The 21,591-nt window shown below is 47.4% G+C and overlaps 1 protein-coding gene across 7 annotated transcripts in view; it reads right to left on the minus strand.

Annotated features, from left to right (window-relative positions):
* Nucleotides 1–21,591, minus strand: part of LOC127628713 (calcium-responsive transactivator-like) — a 103,400-nt gene that overhangs the window by 35,808 nt on the left and 46,001 nt on the right. Inside the window, exon 9 of one of the 7 annotated variants that reach the window (XM_052105535.1) lies at nucleotides 9,006–9,131. The exons of the other annotated variants lie outside the window; for them this stretch is intronic. Within the exon in view, the coding sequence (XP_051961495.1) occupies nucleotides 9,049–9,131 (83 nt within the window). The 3' untranslated portion in view covers nucleotides 9,006–9,048. The remainder of the gene's footprint in view (nucleotides 1–9,005; nucleotides 9,132–21,591) is intronic. 7 annotated transcript variants of the gene reach the window in all.

Below are 21,591 nucleotides of genomic sequence, written 5' to 3' on the forward strand. Positions count from 1 at the left end.
CTGCCCTCAGAACATTCTAGTGCTGGTTGGACCAATCAGATTCCATGTTACAAGACTGTTTTGATCACATGGACTGGGAGATGCTTTGGTCCACCTCTGATGACCACATCGAGTTCCATGCTGATAGCGTAACGTGTTTCATCAGGAAGTACATAGATGATGTAGTACTGACCAAAACTATACGGATCTACCCGAACCAAAATTTCGGGAACATGGGGGAGCATAAACAAGCCAGTTATTATTGGATATTTTCTATATTAATCATAGAAATAAAAGTATTAACAAGCATTTTATAAACTACAAGATATGTACATGTGACATAACCAATTGTTATGAGAAAAGCACATGTATGGAACATATTCAGCCAGTATAACAGAGGAAAAACAGGCACTTATGACCTCAGTAAACATGCAGAGCAAAAACAAGCACTCTTCAATATTCTCCACAACATATTCTTGGCGACCCCGCTAGGACCAGAATCAAGGCTGGAAGGGTGGAGGGACCACGGATGGTCTGCTGGCATGGATTGCACAAAATCACTGGCGCCAAAACTGAGGTAAGCATTTTGCTTAAAGGTGTTTTTGTGTTATCTGATGTAAGTCTGACCTAGTAAGTGGTTGCTCTAAGAAGCCTTGACCAGTCCAAGCCCAGCTAAATTACTTATTGGTTAGAATTAAAAGTGGGTTCCAGATTTCAAACAATGTGCATGCATATAAGAGTGGTGGTGGCGTAGTGGGCTAAAGCACTAAACTGTTAAGCTGAAGGTTGTCGGTTCGAACCCCACAACCACCACCATTGTGTCCTTGAGCAAGGCACTTAACTCCAGGTTGCTCTGGGGGAATTTTCCCTGTAATAAGTGCACTGTAAGTTGCTTTGGATAAAAGCGTCTGCCAATATGCAAAAATGTAATGTAAATGTATACGTGAATAGACATTGTAAATAATTTGAAATGCGCAGAATTCTGTAGATGACGCTCACAGCGGGTCCCCAGGGATGAGAAGGAGCCTACATTAAGACTGCACTGCATCCCAAAGCAGCACCACTGAGAGAACGGGCATTGATAGACCATGCAGAAGTAGCATGATTACCCAGAAGGGGGATGTGAAAATCCTATATAGGTTTCCAGAAGTGGCATTGAAAAGTTTTGAAATATTTAAAGCATGGGCTTGGTAGGGTGTAGAGTTAACTGAGAAAATGATATATGTGTTGTGTGGAAATATGTGTGGAACTGACTGCATTGTATGCCTATATGTGCTACTGGTTTCAATTATACTGTGCTGGTGTTTGCTGGGCTATGCTAAATTGTGTTGTGTATGCAAGTGTACAGTTGAGTAAATAGATCCATTAAGAGGAGGTCCTTTGACCCCTCGTATGATGATTAGTATTATGATTACAATGATCCAAAAGCTAGAAAATCAACAGAACACAAGAATGTCAAGCAATATCAAGTTACAAAACCACCACCACCTACATATCAGCCTATACAACCACCACTGATAACAATATATGATGATTTAGACTTTGAAGTTGACCCATCATTAATACAGGAACATTTTTTTTAAAAATGCACATCAAAATGATTGGTTTAGATGGGCTGAATACGCTGTAAGGCAATCAGGAATGTCTAGTTACACGCTAAGCTCACCATCACACATGAAATAGAATACAATAGTCCCAATTCGATATTAATATATGAATTGCACACAATATTACACAAAAAAGTGTTTTGAAGGAGAAAAAAAACATACTTTTGCCCAGCTGAATGCCCCTTCTAGGAAATCCAGGATTCAACAGATACTATAGCATGGAAGGCTGGGGGGATGAATGCAGACGACTAGACATTAGAATAGATATGAGAAAATTAGAAAGCCCTCTAACATATATAATAAATCAATGGAATTGAGTGCTTTAATAAATCCAAAGGAGAGGTAGATGTGGGAGAATTTAGAGGAAATTGTGCAATACAATGGCATCTAGATAAACAAAATTTGATCAGGGAGATGTAATCAAAAATGTGTTGGGGGGAAGTGGGGGTGGGGCTGTATGCAACAGCCACAATAGAGAAACATTTCACAGTAATAAAAGGTACAAGATGTGTGGGTAGACTTACAAACTGCCATACAAATTGTGAGAATCAGACTCTAGCTTCCCCTGTAATTAGAATATATGAAGAACAAACAATAGCTATAGCGGATTACATTTGGATTTGTGGAGGAAGACAGTTGAGAGTGTTACCAAAATTGGAAAGAAATATGTACAGTAGCTCCACTATTTAGTTAGAATTTCCATGTTATGTTTTTGTGTTATATTCATATAGTATTGGCGGTGTTCATTGCTGTTTGATTATAATACATCCTAATTGTTTGTTTGAATATTGAGTTGAAGCCAGCCTCTGCCACGTCAAGAACTCCCCTATTACTTCAGTGTATTGTTATTCTGTTTTTGTTAGAAGCCAACTGTAACCAGATTACTGTTGGATTTGTATGGCAATAATTTGACTAGTTTCTTCCCTTTTTTATTATTAATCAAAATACTCAACCTTTAGGGAAGATTTTATGATACTCGATCAGTCACTTACTATAATTTTTCTTTTGTCAAAGAGTGGTGCCCCTAGGATAGAATTTAATTAAATTATATCATTTAATTCAATTAGTAATTGATAATTATTGATTATTAATTATTTCTGATAGTAAACCATCAGAAATTGGTACCATAGAATACCAGTAGCACCCTACATAAATTGGTGCCCTGTGTGAGGCCGTGATAATTGTTGGCTTTCTCCAATATTTTTGCAAATAACTAAATATTGTTTTTAGAGTAGCCAGCGGTTTTCCCTCTTGGCTTCCCTTTCCTCAGGAAGTCCAAATTGCTAAGGTATAAGGCCGGCAGTGGTGCCGGCTGTGGTTGTGAATTATTGCAAGTGTTGTGTTAGTGCTTGCTAGTTTTGTACTAATTCATTACTCCTTTTAATTTGTTTTTGTGTGAGAGATTCAGTCACTAGATACTAACAAAGTAGTCTGATGTACTGATACAGTGATTGTTAACACCTAATTAGCAGCTCAAGAAACAGTTAATACTGCAAAGCAGTTGCTCTTGAGTGACAGGTAAGTGGTCCTCCCCTGTGCATTCTCTTCTAAGGATAACAACTGGTGCGTCAGTGTTTTCCACAGAGCAAAAGGTGTCGTCAATCTTCACCTTCAAAACTCAGTTTAAGCTTAAAATTTGTGAACTCGCAGAGTTCCTATAGGGGTCCACTGGACATCACCCTCTCACCTGCCTAACCAGGGAGATATGAGTTCCCAGTCCCCATCAGTGTCCGGTGCTGAAGCTCTCTGGTCAAGTGAGGAAACCTCACTGTCCAACTGTGTCTCTGACCTCCTCCATGTCCCTAGAGAAGAAAGGGAGGAGCTTAACAGCTACACACAATCACAGTGTGATGCTGAAATGGCCACCTTGGTTGATAGTGCACACGATCCTAAAGGGATGGCAACCACTATCCAGGAAGTAGTTGGCAAACTGTTCCTGCTCTACCACCACAAGGCCCATTTGCAGATAGCAACACTCAAGGGTGAGGTATAGACACTTACAGCCCATGGGATTTGGCTCGATACACGCAATCGTGCCTTACACAGAGACCTCCAGACCATGAATACGATGCTGGAGGAGTGTGTAGGAAGACTCCAGTTGGCTGAAACAGATAGCCGAGAAGCTGCGGACGACCGAGTCCGGCTGGAGAGCCGAGACGTACTGGCCAGGGCTCAAGAAGTGCTCCGCTACCCCACCTCTGACAAGAGTGTGGCAGAGGACTCCGAGACCTGCACTAAGGCGAAATACCCCACCCCTGGTTCAGGTAGTATTCCAAAACCGTTGTCACAAATCCCGGAGCTAGAGCGCATCCCTGTTCTGGACATGAGTCCACCACATTGAGGGGGCAAGGTCCCAAGTCTGCAATCCTTCCCTCAGGCGTCTGTCAAGCCCCGCCCCAGCAGGGGACCTCCCTCAACAGGAGGAGGAAGTGGTCACACATTCGGGACAGTTACAGGAGGCTTTGCAGAGTTCTGAGCGAGGAGTACTCGCCATATACTGATGAAACATCAGCCACCCTCAGTGCCACCCACATCCAACAGAAGCGTTTGGAACCTCCCAGGGAGTATTTTAGGCATTTAAGGAATGCATACGTCCTTGGAAGTAATGAGCCAAGTCTGGAAGAAGAGCACTTCCCCCCTCAACCGAGAGAGTCTTCTTCGTAGGCTGAGGTAAGAACAAAGGGGAGGTACAGTCGCTCCCAGTGGCAGTCCAGCCAAATATCTATGCTACAATCCATCAATTATTGGGAGACCTTGTCCACAAGGATAATTCCAGATGCAAATACACCTCAGTCTTGGTAGGGAGGTGCACAGACATCATGCGCTACTGGACACTGGGTCTGAAATCAGCCTTATGTGTGAGGAGACTTTCGCAGAAGACACCAGGACAATGTTCTCTCTGGGTAAACCAGAGCAAACAAGCACTGTGATATTAGCCTTGCCAGCTACACACAAAACAGGGCCCCTATCACAAAATGAGCTTGGCTTGATATCATCTTCAAGGAGATGACCCTCAATCATCCCATCTACATCTGTGCATTTGACACAGAACAACTCCTTATCGGCCAGGACCTGCTGGACCGACTGGCCCCGCTGATTCGCGGGCACACGTGGGCCCAGGTTGCAACCCTGAATCCGGTCAGCCTACCCGGTAGCAGTCATGCTTCAGACATCCGAGTCACTTATGTCCAAGAGTCAGGAGAGCCCACTAGGGACACTGTGCTTGAGCCAGCGCATTGTCACTACCCAGACATCCAGACAAATCTTGGCTCTGAGACTCTTAAGTCATCTGTAACTCAGACACCACGGCTTGGTGGAACCATGAGCACCAACGAATCATTCCTTTGCTCACTAAGAAACTCAAACCCAGCGTTGTACAGCCACTGCATAGCTGGAAGTGGGCATGCTAACGGTTTACTTGTTTGTCCAGAACCTAACAAACATACCAATTGTTGTGAATGCACATCAACAATTAGGGCTGCTGATCGACAGTTTGTTTCATGACTTCGAGCTGACAGTGCCCATGATTGGAGAGTTGCCTCCATCCTTGACGAGGGGGGAGAACCTTGAACCCCTCCCTCTCACCTTTCGACCAAGATGATCACTGTTGCTTGTCACGAGGCGCTACACAATGAACCAATCTGCAGCGCTGCCTTGGGCATTGAAACAGATATGGTTGTGTATGCCCTTTCTTCTCATTCTGGCGACATGAGTTCAACTGGTGATGGAGCCAGCTTCCCACCAGAAGAACCATATCTGTGGTTTGAAAGTGAAATAGAACAGCAACTCGGAGCATCAAAGACAAGAACTGTGGAAGTTGTTCCATGAATTCCAACAGGTCTTCTCAAGGGATTCCAACGACTGTAGAATCAACAAACTCCATACAGTTCGTATTCCGACGGACCCAAATGCACCACCAACATTCACACACAAGTACAGAATTACTTTAGCCTCCTACAAGTCAATCCAAGAGATACTTGACGCATTGCTGAGGAAATGCATCATTCGGGAGTGTAACTCCACATACAACTCACCATTATGGCCAGTGTTGAAGCCAAATGGGAAGTGGCGCTTGACGATCGACCTCTTTCAGGATGGCCCATGATCCACCTGGATCGGGAGCTTGCAAAAGTGAAAAGAGCCCATTTCTTTTCGACCGTTGACGTGTCCAATGTGTTTTGGACAATGAAAGTCGACCCAGTGGATCAGTACAAGCTGTCTTTCTCTTTCGGCAATCGACAGTTCAAGTGTAACTGATGTCCATTTTGATATTCAAACTCCCCAGCTGAGTTTAATATCTTCCTGCACAAAGCCATGAGTGGTGCTGCTGCCCATGGCAACCTGATCTATGTGAATGAAATCCTCATGCGAAGTCAGACGTTTGAATCATACCTGACCGAAATACGACATGTACTCTGACAGCTTTCCAGCGCAGGATCCAAGCTGGCCCTCTACAAGGGTCAGTGGTGCCATAACAAGGTTGAATATGTGGGTTTATTGGTGGGTTCCAATGGTGTTAAACCCCAAGCAGGGAGAGTTCAAGCCATACAAAACATCAAAGCCCCCCCCTGATGTGTCAGGACTCAGAAGCTTCTTGGGCATCTGAAACTACTCTAGACAGTTCATCAAGGACTATGTAGAGATTGCCAGACCCCTTACCGTGCTCCTCTGGAAGGACAGGTATTTTAATGGGAAGACACTCAAAAGCTGGCTTTCAGAGAGCTGAAAGTAAAACTCTGTTCAGCTCCTTACCTCGCCTACCCGGACAAGGATAAGGAGTTCCACTTAGAGGCGAGCTTCTCCTCTCACTGCCTTAGCACCGCCCTGGCACAGAGGTACAACAAGGAGAACAGAGACGTTGCCTACGCAAGCTGACCTCTGAACAGTGTAAAGCTGAAGTTCTCCGACTGTGAAAGAGCCCTTTTAGCCACAGTCTGGGCTGTGGAAAATTCCTGCAGCTACATTGGGGGCCAGAAGGTAGTCATTGAAACTTGCCACCATTCTGTCTCCTTCCTCAATAGACAGCGGCTAAGAGAAGGATGAGTGTCCAACAGCCACATCGCATCGTGGATGATGGCACTGCAAGGCTATGACATAGAATCAGGCATGCTCAGAACCACAAGATGGCTTTGGGTCAGGGCCTAGCCGAGTACTAACATTAAGGACAGGCAGGGTCCTCGGCCCTCCTGGTTACTACTCCTTCTCTTCCCTCCAATCATCATTCGATTAAACTGTCTGTCAAGACCTCCCTAAGGTCTATGTGGATGGCTGCTCATTCCACCATGAGAGCCAGACCCGAGCTGGAGTGGGCATGGTCTGGGTCAGTTACATCAGTGATGCACCAGACAGTTACCAACTTGGTGCCAAGATTAGCCAGTACGAGGAGATTGCTGCAGCACTCAGCATCGGCTATTGTGCAGTTGATAGTCTGCTCCGACTCCAACTATGCCTACCACAGCTTCATCTCTCACACTTCCCTATGTTGAAATAAATGGCATGAGAAATACCAGAGGTAAAGAGGTCAAACATTCTGAACTCTTCTTGGCGTGTGACCAACTTGTGATGGACAGAGAGATGACTGTCTATTGGAAGAAGGTCATAGGTCATTCACAAACTCTTGGCCCTGACAAAGAGGGCAACAATGAGGTTGATCGCTTAGCTAAGTTAGGTGCAGTATCAGGCCCACTATGGGTATTTAAGGAGGAGTGGCTCCCAAAAACAATATCGTGCTCTGTGAATGCCGTCACCCATAGACAAGCAAGAGAGAACCAGGAAAATCTCCAAAACTGCCTGCAGACTTTGAACCTGGGTCGACAACCAGGCGACACAGACTTGTGTGCCATGCAGGAACAGGACCCGGCGATCCAGGCAATCTGGCAGCAGTTAATGGAACCTCAGAACCAACGGGCCCTGCCACCCTCTTTGCAGGACTCAAAGGAGTTAAAATCTCTGTCAGGTGCAACAACACCTAAATCTAGAGAAAGGCGTGAAGGTCTATATTCCCAGTCCAGGTCCACCCCAGTGGGTCGTTCCGACCGACCATAGGGGGGGTGATGCTGCTACATACCCACAAGGCTCCCACAGGGGGTCACAAAGCTACATACTACACCCTCCAACAGGTTGCATACTGGCCATTCATGCTGAAAGACACTAAAATGTTGTCTAGTCTGTTGTCAATTCAGTCCTTCCTGGCCAACGAATCGAGCTCCACTGCAGGTCAAGGGAATCACGTTCCCTTGGTCCAATCTGCAGATGGATTGGATAGGACCAGTACCACGAGGTAACAAATACCTCCTCACTGTAACCTGTGCCATCACAAAGTGGGTGGAGTGTTTACCAGCACCCAATGACACAGCTGAAACCACAGCACTCGTGCTGATGAACCATGTGTTCAGCCGTTGGGGACTACATCTCTCAATCGACTCTGATAGAGGCACTCATTTCATGGTGGCAGTGATGAAAGGTTGAGTATGTGGGTTATTGGTGGGTTCCGAATCCGGATCTCAAAGCCAAACCAAACACCAGTGTACAAGTGGGACCATTCCAACCAGATCAAGCCCTTTGAACAGTCTCCACGCCAAAGGGGGGTGGACCCACAGCAATAGTGTCCCCTGTAGTAGCTGTGGCATGCTTTACCCACAACAAATAGCATGCACTAACACATAAAAGGATTCCCGCAACCACAAGGTAATGAGACTCTTGTATGTTTCAGGATGAAATTTCTTTGGATCCTTGGTATCTTCCTCAAACTACAGCTCGCACAAGCCAATGAGGTAGTAGAACCCGGCCTACCAACTGGTATTGTCCTACAGGAGACCCCCGGGCTCTTAATCACCCATTGTCACCTCTACACCCAAAGAGTCTATGTTTGTTTAGACCCTTGGGATGTGTATTGCAAAAAAAACTGGTTACCTCCACAAATGACAGAGAGCAGGGTAAGCGGAAGCCAAACCCAGGACACAGTTGAACATGTCAAATTGACAACTGGCCACATCCTGGAACAGAGGAAGAACTCAGTGGGAATAAATGACCAAGGTGGTTTCTCGTGGCCTGCTAACAGCAGCATCGGCCATTGGTTCCCTGTTCTCTATCCGCCTTTCGGCAAACAACACCATCAGTCTCGGTACACTACAAAGACAAATGGGAGAACTTAATGAGGAAATGCCAGAAATCCAGGAGAAACTCCAGTTACAAAAAGAACAACTACAGAGTCTGGGAAAAACCCTGCAGGATACCATAGTAACTATAAACATGCATTCCACAATTCTAAATAACACTTTGCATGCTTTGAATGCCTTGTCAGAAGTTGTGAGATCAGACATAACATATGTGTGAATGGTTAGAGATCTAATGCACAACCTTGTGAGGGAAATCAGAACTTCAGTTAACAGCCTGAGTGGTGGAAGTATCCCATCCTACCTAGTTCCCCCAAGCATGGTTGAACAAGTCCTTAGATCTGCCACTACCACCATTGTGCAAACTTCTCAGATACATCTGGCATACAGCCTTGGCAGTTCAATTCCCATCCAGGTAAATCCCCAGAACCTAGAGATAGGATTTATCCATTAAAGAGATACAGAACATTTATTGACTGAAATCCATATTGAATGTTGGGATTTGGAAGGATCATGTACACATACATATCAAAACACCCCTGTGCTCGTATACCACGATGATAACCCCTCTCTCTATCTTATTCCCAACCTAAACATGTGTACCAACACCAAGGATATGTTGGGTTTGCCCTAGTAACCACTTGATCAGAGACATAACCGACCACCTGTGCGGTCTGAGGGGTGACACCCCAGAGCAAAAATGCCAGGTTAGTATGTCTGTTAAAGACAAAGGAATGGAAACTAGGGTAGAAAGGGCTGGTAGTTGATGGCTTGCCAGTACCCCTGCCACTGAGATCATAATGTCATACGACCATCATGACACAGCCACTAAAACAGCAATCCCAAACCAAACTGTGTTCTTGAAGGTCCCACAAGGGGCCACTGTACATATAGCCGACATTGTCCTCCACCATCTCAGTGCAGAAAGACACAACGTGGAGTTCGAGATGATGGATGCATTCAGAGGTCACAACCTCACTATTGACTATACCCTACCACAGCAGCTTCTAGCTGAAGGGACTGGACTCACAACTACATTTTTCAATCATAAAGGAAAGTCATCGTCTTATCAAGAACACCCCATCAGTTTGACTGCCTTACTAACCACCTTACTAACGGTAAATACCTCTCCCATTTTTCATTTCACAATCATTGAAAACTCAGGGATAACAAAGGTTTGTTGCAATGTTTGATGTGTTACCGATGCAAAATGCTATGTTGTGATAAATTTATGTTAGTTAGCCTAGTTAGAATTCATCTGCCCAGATGTTGTCTACTATGACTGCTCAAGTGTCAAAAGCCTTTATGAACTGTTAATGCTTCCAGGAACTAAGCTCTGGCGAACTCAGGACACATGGACTGGACTGAACAACTTTCATGTTGTCATCAGGGACTGAACTGTTCAACCTTTGAGTTGTTTCCAGGAACCTGGGAACTGCTCAACTGTTGGGTTGCTCTCAAGGACTGTGGTAGGAACCCCAACCTTAAGACCAAAGGGGGGGTTGTAAGATCTTGCCCAATCAAAATGGCAGCGGAGACCACATGGCCCTTTGTTCTATGATCAAAGGTGAGCATTGAACTCAGTTTCCCAGAGTCCTTTACAGTTTCACAGCTGGATGTTAAGTCCCGCCCATGGACCCAATCTCATACACCATTGGTTAAAAAGCGGCCTATGACCGATGACGTCATCTTGGAAACAAACCTCACAGACAGATTTCATTTTCGCCTCTCTGCTCCCAGCTTCTAAGCCAGCGGTTTGAAAAGAGACAAACTAATGAGTTTTCCCGCCTTCTGGACAAAGGACAAAGAGAGACCAAGTTTTTCTAGCCTCACTATTTGGCCACGGTAGAGTAAGATTAACTTAGCTTTGTTCCAGTCTCGTAGTATACTTTGTACAACCGGTTCATTAATTTTCACTGCAAGACAACAGTGATATTTAGAAAACGGAAAGGTGACCAGCTTCCCTTCTCCCTCGTTTTCTATCAACATTGACCATCGCCTGCATTTCTCTCAGTCACTGGACCCGAGGAAAAAGCAGAGATGCATCTTTTTGAGAGAGAGCCTTCACGGCTGAAGCTACAGAGATTCATTCTCAATCTCTGTACCGGCTGTAACACGATCCTTCTGACAGGTGAATATTCATAAAGCCGCGGGTCCAGACGGCATTCATCAGAGCATGCGCAAACCAACTGGCTGGTGTTTTTACGGACATGTTCCACCTTTCCCTCTCCTTGTCTGTGGTCAAATGCTCCTTGTCTGAGGTCACATGCTTTAAAACATCCACCATTCTGCCTGTACCAAAGCAATCTAAATCAACATTCAACACCATAGTGTCCTCCAAGCTTCCTGTGAAACTCCAGGCTCTGGTCTTAAACAACTCGCTGTGCAGCTGGATCCCATACGTCCTGTCAAGCAGATGCCAGGTGGATAGAATGGGCAGCATCATACCTTTATCAATGACCCTCAACACTGGAGCCCTGCAGGGCTGTGTTCTCGGCCCTCTCCTGCATTGCCTGTACACACATACACATAGACTGTGTGGCAACACATAGCTCCAATGCCAATATTAAGTTTGCTGTTGATACGACAGTGGTAGGTCTGATCACTGACAATGATGAAACAGTCTACAGAAAGGAGGTGCACACTCTGACAGGCTGGTGTCAGGAGCACAACCTCTCCCTCAACATCAGTAAGACCAAGGAGCTGGTGGTAGACTTCAGGAGAAAAGACAGGAAACACAGCCCCATCCCCATCAATGGAGCACCGATTGAGAGAGTCAGCAACTTCAAGTTCCTCGGTGTCCACATCACAGAGGAACTCACATGGTCCATCCACACTGAGGCCATTGTGGAGAAGGCTCACCAGTGCCTCTTCTTCCTGAGATGGCTGAGGAAGTTTGGAATGAACCACCACATCCTTGCACGGTTCTACACCAGCACTGTAGAGAGCATCTTGTCTTGCGGCATCACTGCCTGGTATGGCAACAACACTGCCCTCAACCTCAAAGCCCTGCAAAGGGTGGTGCAAACTGCCAGACACATTATCAGAGGTGAGCTTCCCTCCCTATATACCAGGCGGTGTGTGAAAAAAGTTAGAAGGATCATCAGAGATTCCAGCCACCCGAACCATGAGCTGTTCTCACTGCTACCATCAGAAGGTGGTATAGCAGCATCAGGACCCACACCAGCAGACTTCATGATAGCTTCTTCCTCCAAGCAATCAGACTTTTGAACTCTTGATCTCTCACAATCAATATACATCAGCACTGCACTTTATTAATCTTATTATCTCACACTTGAGTGTCATAAATTATATTCTCTCTTATCAACACAATGGTGACTGACTATCAACCGACAGCCTGAATGTCAATACAGCACAATACAACCTAATGTTCCCCTTCTGTCGCTCTCTCCACGTTGTGTCAGAGAAGCGACACTAGGGGTCTCTCTTGAGCGCCGATATCCACCTCTGATCTATGAAAAAAGGCCAATGCCTTTTGTTGGCAACCAGTATTTGCATGTCCCGCCCCCTGGTTGTTGGCAACCAGTATTTGCATGTTGCTTACAACCGTAAGCAAGCCACTCCAGCCGCCCCCCGCGTCGCTCCTTCTTCCCACGGGATTGAGGACGATGTACTACCACCTGGCGGGGCCGCCCTGTACTCCCTTCCCGGTCCTGTAGAGCAACATCCTCGCTCACCGCGAAGGCCTACAGCGCTACCGGATGCGCCGCTTCCGCCCTGCATGCCATGGCTCTCCTGCAGGTCCACCAAGCCAAGGCACTTCGTAACATGCATGGGGGTGGCCCTGATCCCGACACGCTGCAGGAACTGCGCTCAGCGACCGACCTCGCCCTGAGAGCGACGAAGGTCACAGCGCAGGCTCTCGGGCAGGCGATGGCCACCCTGGTGGTCCAGGAACGTCAGCAATGGCTGGACTTGGTTGAGATGCGTGAAGCCGACAAGACTCGCTTCCTCAACGCCCCTGTCTCCCAGTTCGGCCTCTTTGGCGACACCTTTGAGGACTTTGCCCAGCAGTTCTCCCTGGTGAAGAAGCAGACGGAGGCCATTTCGCACATCATGCCGCGCCGCAAGCTTGCCGCCACGGCCCAGGCCCCACCTGCTCGCCGAGGGCGTCCTCCCGCGGCCAGAAGACCTTCTGCTCCGCCCCAACCTGGGCCCAGCTCTCAGCCCCGGCGTCGAGCAAACCGCAGGAAGCATATGCCCCCTGCCTCACGGACCCCGTCGAGGACCCGGAAGGCTCCGAAGCGTCCCTGAGACAGCGGACCCAGAGGACGAGAAGTTAGCTCCGGAGATGGTAAGACCGCTCCGTCCCCCGGTGGAGGGCCGGGAGGAGAATCTTTTGTTTTTTCATTTGCCGGTACCCAAATTCTCAATAAAAGAGCTATTTCCTTTACCTCTGGGTCACATGGCCCGCAAATGCCCTTCTCACGGCACCTTGCTTTCAGGCCTCAACAGTCTCGGCGCCCAGGATGCGGTGCTTCCGCCCTCAGCCCCACGACTGTTCCCCGGCCGGCCGGTTCAGACGAGTCCAGAGGACGGCAGCATCAGACCTCCTCCTCAGTCACGAACCCGCCCCCTGCCGGGTGCACGGAACAAGGTAAGTGCTTTGAGTTTATTCTCAGCACCAGAGCCTCGGGACACCACAGCGCCTCCCGACGCCGCGTTACCTGTTCCGCACCGCTGCGAAGCCCCGCCGGATACGTCCAAAATACTCATCCCCTTGGTGCCCCTAGCACGGAGCTTAGAGGCATGGCTTTCACTGCCCAGCTCGTCACGGTGGCTGCACCGGACCATTCGACTCGGTTACGCAATTCAGTTTGCCAGGTCTCCGCCCCCCTTCGTGGGCGTTCGTTCCTCCGCAGTGCACGCCGAACATGCCCACTCCCTGCGCGAGGAAATCGCCTCCCTTCTAATCAAGGACGCAATAGAGCCTGTCCCTCCGACCGAAACGAAGAAGGGTTTCTACAGCCCTTACTTCGTTGTACCCAAGAAAGGCGGCGGCATACGACCGATCTTGTACCTGCGAGTTTTCAATCGGACCTTGTCCAAACTCCCGTTCAAAATGCTTACCCAGAAACAAATTCTGTCTGGCGTCCGGCATCTAGATTGGTTCGCAGCAGTAGACCTAAAGGACGCGTACTTCCACGTCTCAATTCGCCCTCGACATCGACCCTTTCTACGGTTCGCGTTCGACGGCCAGGCGTATCAGTACAAGGTACTCTCCTTCGGCCTGTCTCTGTCCCCTCGCGTCTTTACGAAGGTCGCAGAGGCGGCTCTTGCCCCGCTACGAGGAGCGGGCATACGCATACTCAATTACCTCAACGATTGGCTCATTCTGGCCTCCTCGCAGGAATTACTACGCGCACACAGAGACCAGGTGCTCGAGCACCTCGGCCGTTTAGGGTTTCAGGTCAACTGGGAAAAGAGCAAGCTCACCCCGGTCCAGAGCATCTCTTTTCTCGGTTTGGAGTTAGACTCAGTCTCAATGACAGCACGTCTCTCCAACGAGCGTGCTCAGTCAGTGCTGGAATGCCTCGCTTCTTTCGAACCAGGCACCGTGGTTCCGCTGAAATGTTTCCAACGGCTCCTGGGGCATATGGCATCCTCCGCGGCGGCCGCGCCACTGGGGTTGATGCATATGAGACCACTTCAGCATTGGCTCCAGACTCGAGTCCCGAGACGAGCATGGCGCCACGGCACGCACGGCGTGGAAGTTACCACTGCCTGCCTCCAAACCTTCAAACCCTGGACAGACCTCTGCTTTCTACGGGCAGGAGTACCCTTGCAGCAGGTGTCCCGTCGCGTTTTGGTTACAACCGACGCCTCCAAGTTGGGTTGGGGCGCCCAGCCGCAGGCCAGTGGAACCGAGGCCCGCTGCGCTGGCACATCAACTGCCTAGAGCTGCTGGCCGTTTTTCTTGCCCTGAAGAAATTTCTTCCGTTGATTCGTGGCAAGCATGTACTAGTCAGGACAGACAGCACCACGGTGGTGGCCTACATAAACCGCCAAGGCGGAGTACGCTCCCTCCACATGTCACAGCTTGCCCGTCGTCTCCTCCTTTGGAGTCAGCAGTGATTGGAGTCACTGCGCGCCACTCACATCCCCGGCAACCTCAATGTGATAGCGGACGCGCTGTCAAGACAAACCTTGCCCGGCGGAGAGTGGAGGCTCCACCCCCAATCGGTCCAGCTGATTTGGGACAGGTTCGGCAAGGCCCAGGTAGACCTGTTTGCCTCCCAGGAAACCTCCCACTGTCTGCTCTGGTATGCCCTCACAGAGGCTCCCCTTGGGACAGATGCTCTGGCACACAGCTGGCCCGCGGGGCTGCGCAAGTACGCTTTCCCCCAGTGAGCCTTCTTGCACAGGTGCTATGCAAGGTCAGGGAGGACAAGGAGCAAGTCACTCTGGTGGCCCCCTACTGGCCCAACCGGACGTGGTTTTCAGATCTCACGCTCCTCATGACAGCCCCTCCCTGGCGAATTCCCCTGAGGAAGGACCTTCTTTCTCAGGGACGGGGCACGCTCTGGCATCCGCATCCAGACCTCTGGAATCTCCACGTCTGGTCCCTGGAAGGGACGCGGAGGATCTAGCCGGCCTACCTTCGGCCATCATAGACACTATTAACCAAGCCAGAGCCCCTTCGACCAGGCATCTTTACGCCCTGAAGTGGCGTCTGTTCGCGGACTGGTGTTCTTCCCGAGCCGAAGACCCGCAGAAGTGCGCAGTTAGGTCAGTGCTCGTGTTTCTTCAGGAGAGGCTGGAGAGGAGGCTGTCCCCTCCACCCTCAAGGTGTATGTTGCGCTATCGCTGCCCACCACTGACTACGGTAGACGGCAAGTCTCTTGGTAAGCACGACTTAATCGTCAGGTTCCTAAAAGTTGCCCGGAGGAGGACTCCCTCCCGGCCTAACCTGTTTCCCTCCTGGGATCTCTCGGTCGTCCTTATGGGACTCTGGAGACCCCCCTTCGAGCCGCTTGACTCAGTTGGACTCAGGGCCCTCTCTCTCAAGACCGCCCTGCTGATCGCGCTCGCTTCCATCAAGAGGGTCGGGGACCTGCATGCGTTCTCTGTTAGCGACGCTTGCCTGGAGTTCGGTCCGGCAGACACTTTCGTGATCCTAAGACCGCAACCGGGCTATGTGCCCAAGGTTCCTACCACACCCTTCAGGGATCAGGTGGTGAACCTGCAAGCGCTGCCCCGGGAGGAGGCAGACCCAGCCCTTTCACTGCTGTGTCCAGTACGTGCCTTACATATTTACCTGGACCGCACACAGAGCACCAGACGCTCTGAGCAGCTCTTCGTCTGCTTTGGGGGACAGCAGAAAGGAAATGCTGTCTCCAAGCAGAGACTCGCCCACTGGGTTGTCGACGCCATTTCCCTGGCTTATCACACCCAGGCCATGCCCCCCCCTTTGCGGGTCCGAGCGCACTCCACCAGGAGTGTTGCGTGCTCGTGGGCACTGGCTAGGGGCACTGCCCTAGCAGACATTTGTAGAGCAGCGGGCTGGGCAACACCTAACACTTTTGCGAGATTCTACAATCTCCGAGTTGAGTCAGTATCGTCCTGTGTTCTCTCAGGTACCGAGCCCATAGAACTCGGTGGCACATCCACGATCTGACCGGGTGAATCGCTTGCACCCAGCGCCCTTCCCCCTAACCAGGGGAAACAGTGCGCCTTCTTTCCCAGGAGATCCCAGGTTTGGGACACTGGTTGAAACCTCCCTAGCCCTCGTGGGTCGCAGTTCTGCGGAGGAACTCGCCGACCCAAACCACTGCGGGTACCACTAGCTAACCTGTACTGGTATAGGTGCCCCACAGGTAAGGCCTCCTGTTCGGACTCCCCCTGTGTGTAAAACCACGGTTCTGTCCCCTCACGACAGTTGACTCCGTGTTTTCCTTAGGCAGTTACAGCTGCCTCGGGTGCTGTGCTGTATGCTTCCCCCCTCTGCGAGGCTGGATCTACCACCACACTACTGTTCCGCATAAGACCTAAGTATAGGCCATGCGATGTATTCGCCACTCAAAATTTGCCTCCCCTCCCGGGTAGGTGTGGCCTCCGCAGGGTCTTCTCCGCCCTACTAAGGGCTAAGACCCCCTTCCTTCAATGCATGTAAGGGCCCCGGCCGTAGTTGCTCTATGCGAGAAACATAGAGAGAAAAGAGGCCCAGCCAGGCTGGCCCGTTCCCATGTTGGCAGCCGTCACCTTGTTCCCCCCTCCAGGGTAACGATAAGGAATCCTGATGGCTTAAATGGGGCATTGGGGAAGGGTACGTGCAGCCTGATACAGTTGGTCGTTCTGCACGTAGGAATACCTGCTCGCTCCTGTATCAGCAGATCACGTACACGGCTCAGCGCATGGCTCTTTTTAAGTGGACCCCTATTGTCGCTTCTCTGACACAACGTGGAGAGAGCGACAGAAGAGGAATGTCTAGGTTACGTGTGTAACCTCCGTTCCCCGATGGAGGGAACGAGACGTTGTGTCTCCCCTGCCACGTCGCTGAGCCGAGCCCCTGTTGTGGCCGGACCATTTCCGGCTCCTCAGAAAAATCCTGAATGAACTCCCGTATTTGCGCCGCTTAAATACCCGTATGTCCGGGGGCGGGACATGCAAATACTGGTTGCCAACTCTCATTGGCCTTTTTTCATAGATCAGAGGTGGATATCGGCGCTCAAGAGAGACCCCTAGTGTCGCTTCTCTGACACGTCTCGTTCCCTCCATCGGGGAACGGAGGTTACATACGTAACCTAGACGTTTATTTTATATGTACTATTTTTATTTTATACTGTGTATTCTATATTGTGTGTATTGTATACTGTACATTATATTGTATTATTTGTACAACCCCAATTACGAAAAAGTTGGGACAGTATGAAAAATGCTAATAAAAAGTAAAATTAGTTATTTGTAAATTACATTCACCCTGTGCTATATTTAAAGTACTACAGCTAGAGTACTACAGTTTTACCTTGTGAATTTCATTACATTAAAAAAAAAAAAAAAGTTATTTCAAATCAGATGATTGCAACACACTTCAAAAAAGTTGGGACAGTTGAGTGTTTACCACTGTGAAACTTCTTGGAATAACACTTTTTAAGCATTTAGGCACTGAAGACAAAAGTTTGTTAAGTATAGAAAGTGGAATTTTTCCCCCATTCATCCATTATCCTTGGCTGTACAATTGCACAGGGTCTTCGTTGCCGTATTGTGTGCTTAATAATCCAACATACCTTCTCAATTAGAGATGGTCAGGACTGCAGGCATGCAGGCCAATCTAGCACCCACACTCTCTGCTTATTAGGCCAGTATGTGGTTTGAAGTTTTCCTGCTGAAAATGCAAAGACATTCCTGGAAAAGACTGTGCTGGATGGCAGTATATGCTGCTCCAAAATTTTTACATATCTGTCTGCATTAATGGTGCTCTCACAGATGTGGTCCATACAGATATTGGCTTTTGGACCTGAAGCTGATAAAATCTTGGATGGTCCTTTTCCTCTTTGGTCCAGAGAACATGATGGCGGTTTTTTTCAAAAACTATTTGAAATGTGGACTCATGGTCCAAAAAAACATGGTTACACTGTTCTACTTTCCATTTAATAGAAGACCCGAGCCCAGAGAAGTCAGCAATGCTTCTGGACAGTGTTAAAGTTGGGCTTCTGCATTGCATAGTAAAGTCTTAACTTGCATCAGTGGATGCAGCGGCGAATGGTGTTGACTAACAAAAGGTTTACTAAAGTTATCCCAAGCCCATGTTCATGAAAGCCATTACAGATGAATTATGTTTTTTAAGACTATGATGTTTGAGGGATCAGAGATCACGTGCATTGAGTGGTTTTCGTCTGGCTGTTTACACACCTTGATTTGACCATATTCCTTGAATCTATTAAATATATTGTGCAATTAGAGGGTGAAACGCCCAAAATCCTTCCAATTTGTCTTTGGGGAACATTGTTTTCAAAGTGTTGGATTATTTTCTGAAACATCTGTAGGCAAATTGACAAGTCTTGAATGATCCTTGCTCTTGAAGGACTAGGCTGTTTTTGGAGGCTTCTTATATACTACGACACGATTGCCTCACCTGTTTAACATCTCCTGTTTCACATTGCCTTGTTATTTTAACACATAATCACATTGTTACTAGTCTTAAATTACCCTGTGTCAGCTTTTTTGGAGCGTGTTACAATCATCCGATTTGAAATTACTGTACATTTAAAAAAAACTATGAAATTCACAAGGTAAAACATAATGAGTATTTGTAGTGTTTTCAATTTAGCAATGGGTGAATATAATTTACAAATCATTACTTTTTATTTTTATTAGCATTTTTCATACTGTCCCAACTTTTTTGTAATTGGGGTTGTATATTGTGTAATTATGTGTACATTAGATATGTAAATTGTGTTGTGTAAATCTGATGTTTATTGTAAATTGGTATATCACTGTCATGACTGCTATGTTGCTCGGAACGACACCCAAGACTTTCACCCACTGTTGCACTTGTGTATATGGTTGAGTGACAATAAAGTGATTTGATTTGATAGTTTGTTTCTAGTTGAAGAGCCCTGATATAGACAGAGGGAAACACACGAGGAACAGGTGACAACAATTAACACAACAAAAACAAGACAAGGAGGTGTAACAAACACAAACAAAGCCATGTGTTAAAAACACAAAACAAAAACACTCTCAAAAACAGAAAAACAGAAGACAATCAAATCAAATCACCATATGCACAAGTGCAACAGTGTGTGAAAGTTTTGTGTGCAATTCCGAGCAACATAGCTGTCACGACAGTGACAAGACATATACCAATTTACAATAAACAACATAATTACACAACAAAATTTGCATATCTAATGTACACATACTGTCATTACACAACAATAATATACAATATACAATAAACAATACACACAATATAGAATACACATACACATAAAATAAAAAAAAATAAGTGTATAAACAAAATATACAGTAGGTTGTATTGCAAAGAGAATATAATTTATGGCAGTCCAGTGTGAGATAATAAGATTAATAAAGTGCAGTGCTGATGTATATTGATCGTGAGAGATCAATTATTCAAAAGTCTGATTGCTTGGGGAAAGAAGCTGTCATGTAGTCGGCTGGTGTGGGACCTGATGCTGCGATACTGGCTGCCTGATGGTAGCAGTGAGAGCAGCCCATGGCTCGGGTGACTGGAGTCTCTGATGATCCTCCAAGCTTTTTTCACACACCGCCTGGTATACATTATATGTCCTGGAGGGAGGGAAGCTCACCTCCGATGATGTGTCTGGCAGTTCGCACCACCCTTTGCAGGGCTTTGCGGTTGTGGGCGGTGCTATTGCTGTACCAGGCAGTGATGCAGCCAGACAGGATGCTTTCTACAGTGCTGGTGTAGAACCGTATGAGGATGTGGTGGTTCATTCCAAACTTCCTTAGCCATCTCAGGAAGAAGAGGCGCTGGTGAGCCTTCTTCACAACGGCCTCAGTTTGGACGGACCATGTGAGTTCCTCTGTGATGTGGACACCAAGGAACTTGAAGCTGCTGACTCTCTCCACCGGTGCTCCATTAATGGTGATGGGGCTGTGTTCTCTGTCTTTCCTCCTGAAGTCCACAACAAGCTCCTTGGTCTTGCTGACATTGAGGGAGAGGTTGTGCTCCTGACACATCCACAACAGAGACGGAGAGTGAACCAACCTATGTAGTGTCGGCCGCGAGTGCTCTCTATGCGAGGGCGGTGTTATTTCCCTCGAAACAAGCATAACATTTATTTAGCTCAATCCAGACAGAATCATGACATAAATAATTACGGATTGACAGATGTCTTAACAACTTCAGGAAAAATAGCAAGACGTGCCACAAAATTCTTTGTGCTGGTCAAAGATCCATAAATGCATGATACTAGTGAAACAGCATGTTCGTCTAACTCAATGTGATAGAAGCAAAATCTCAAAAGAAAAATGTAAACTCTCCAAACAACCTGGTCATGGTCTGAAATTAAATTAGGCTCTACCAACCAGAGCCTATTTGCACAACTGCGTGAGGATGCATCGCACAAAAGATATTCTACTTTCAACGGAGGTGCGCTGGCTGTTGAGTGGCCAAGTGCTTGTGAGATTATTTCCCTTGTATTTAAAAAATGAATGGTATGACTACAACATAACCATGTACTGCAAGACTGCAAAAACTGCCTCTTAAAACTGCATCCCTTGTTGGCATATTCACACTTGAATATGGTTACAAGGGCCTCTGCATGGGATGGATGATACACCAGCAGAAATGTGTCAACCACTAGAAATGTAGCCTATCAGAATGATGAGAGTGCTCTCTCGCACGTGCATGCGAGCGCACAGAGTGTGCTGGGAGAGAATGAACACATCCATGGCTGTGATATACAGTATGTATAGACTTTCTGAAATACAATACAAATAGAGGGGGGCATCAAGGTAAAAAAGTTAGAAACCACAGGTCATGAGATACAAAATTCTCCGGTCTGATGAAACAAAGATTGAAATCCTTGCGCTGAATGGCAAGCGTCAAGTATGGAGGAAAACAGGCACCGCTTATCACCTGGTCAATACCATCCCTAGAGTGAATCATGGTGATGGCAGCATCATGCTGTGCGGATGGTTTTCAGTGGCAGGAACTGGGAGACTAGTCAGGATCGAGGGAAAGATGAATGCATGATTGAGAATGTTATGCTGTAAAATTAATAAGCCTGTATGTGCTTATTGTGAACTTATATAAATTATATTACACATTATATTCAGTAATTTAAATTTTTTTGTGGGAGCAGAGGTGTTTCATGTTGTGTAAATGTACAAACTCTAACTTATTTCATAATTATCTCTTGATATTCAGCAGAGACATA

This window comes from Xyrauchen texanus, chromosome 35, assembly GCF_025860055.1.
Source record: "Xyrauchen texanus isolate HMW12.3.18 chromosome 35, RBS_HiC_50CHRs, whole genome shotgun sequence".
In the NCBI taxonomy this organism is placed as follows: Eukaryota; Metazoa; Chordata; class Actinopteri; order Cypriniformes; family Catostomidae; genus Xyrauchen; species Xyrauchen texanus.